Source organism: Macadamia integrifolia, chromosome 2, assembly GCF_013358625.1.
Source record: "Macadamia integrifolia cultivar HAES 741 chromosome 2, SCU_Mint_v3, whole genome shotgun sequence".
Taxonomy (NCBI): domain Eukaryota; kingdom Viridiplantae; phylum Streptophyta; class Magnoliopsida; order Proteales; family Proteaceae; genus Macadamia; species Macadamia integrifolia.
Window position 1 is genome coordinate 3,857,579 of NC_056558.1, and position 1,316 is coordinate 3,858,894.

General features: G+C 36.6%; 1 protein-coding gene across 1 annotated transcript in view; it reads right to left on the bottom strand.

Annotated features, from left to right (window-relative positions):
* Nucleotides 1–156: 156 nt before the first annotated feature.
* Nucleotides 157–1,316, bottom strand: part of LOC122072249 (purine permease 1-like) — a 2,202-nt gene continuing 1,042 nt past the window's right edge. Inside the window, exon 2 of the mRNA XM_042636835.1 lies at nucleotides 157–680. Coding sequence (XP_042492769.1) covers nucleotides 348–680 — 333 coding nt within the window. The 3' untranslated portion in view covers nucleotides 157–347. The remainder of the gene's footprint in view (nucleotides 681–1,316) is intronic.

The window sequence follows — 1,316 nt, forward strand, 5'->3', positions numbered from 1 at the left end:
GGGGGGGAGGAGGGTTGAGAAAAGATCAAGCCAGATAGTGTTTGGCACAACACTAGCGTGCCCAGCCTTTTTTCTATTTTTTAAATATATAACCACCGACTGAATACCCCTTTGGTGTTGCGGTTGGAATTCTGAATTATTGCTCACCATAATGGATTTGAAAAAAATCCTTGATTCATAAACCATGGATTTGAATCTGACTTAATGAACCAAAATAACAATGTAAGACAAAATGTACTGAAACTTATAAAGAACAATCTAATGCACAAGGCTCCTACTACTATAAGGTCTGGGAGGGACAAATATACTGAAACTCATATGGTTAAATTATTGTTTCAGTAGACTTTCTATATCATATCAGAAGGGTCATCCCTTAATTCTACAGTTTTCTTGCTTTGTTTGTGCTCACCATAAAAGTAAGAAGTGAAACCCCAAAGGCATAAAGCAAGTGAAATCCCCTTCTCAACTTTGAACTTTTCATGATACAATACAACAGCTAAGATCTCTGTCACTGGAAGGAGAGATGCAATTATAATCCCAGCAAGTAATGAGGACCCATAGAATATAACTCCTACTGCTCCCAAGAAGAAGAATTGCCAAACAATTGCATTAAATGCCAATATGGTGTAATAAACTCCTTCTGGCCTGAGCTCAAATTCTCTTGACTCTCTTTCAATAACCTACAAACCCATCATCAGATAGAAACACATCACAAATTAGTTAAAAGGACATTGAAGAATAACTTACTTTTTTTTTGACCAAGTTTCCCTAGGGCCATGGATGCCCATTCACCGCATGGCATCAAGGCTACTTGAAGGGATGGGGGCGGGGAGGAGGGATGCAGGATCTCCGACCCTAGGATCACACGGTGAACCTCATGACTGCATGGTCCAGGGAAACTTCTTTCTATTTTTTTCTTTTGAATTATGTTTATCATTTTTTAGGGTCTTTCTCCGAGTCACCATGTCTAGTGAAATATAACACTTCACTATTTGTCATTTGGTAGTATATGGGTTAGTCCATGTGATAGAGGAACTAACATACATCTCAATGGCCATTTTAGTGTAAGCAAGGAATGTGCTCAAATTTCGAGTCAAAATTTTAGTAAAATTATCAAAATTAAATACCATAAAATAGAGATAAATATAAAATACAAAATGACATTTTTGTAATTTTAGCTACTTTATCTACTCATTTTAAGCTGAAATTGCCAATGAAATGCTTGTATGACTCTTATCATACGAACATACGACAAATAGTGAAATATAGGCATAGTGATGGTAAAGAAAAGCCACACCCCCCCCCCTTTTTTTTTT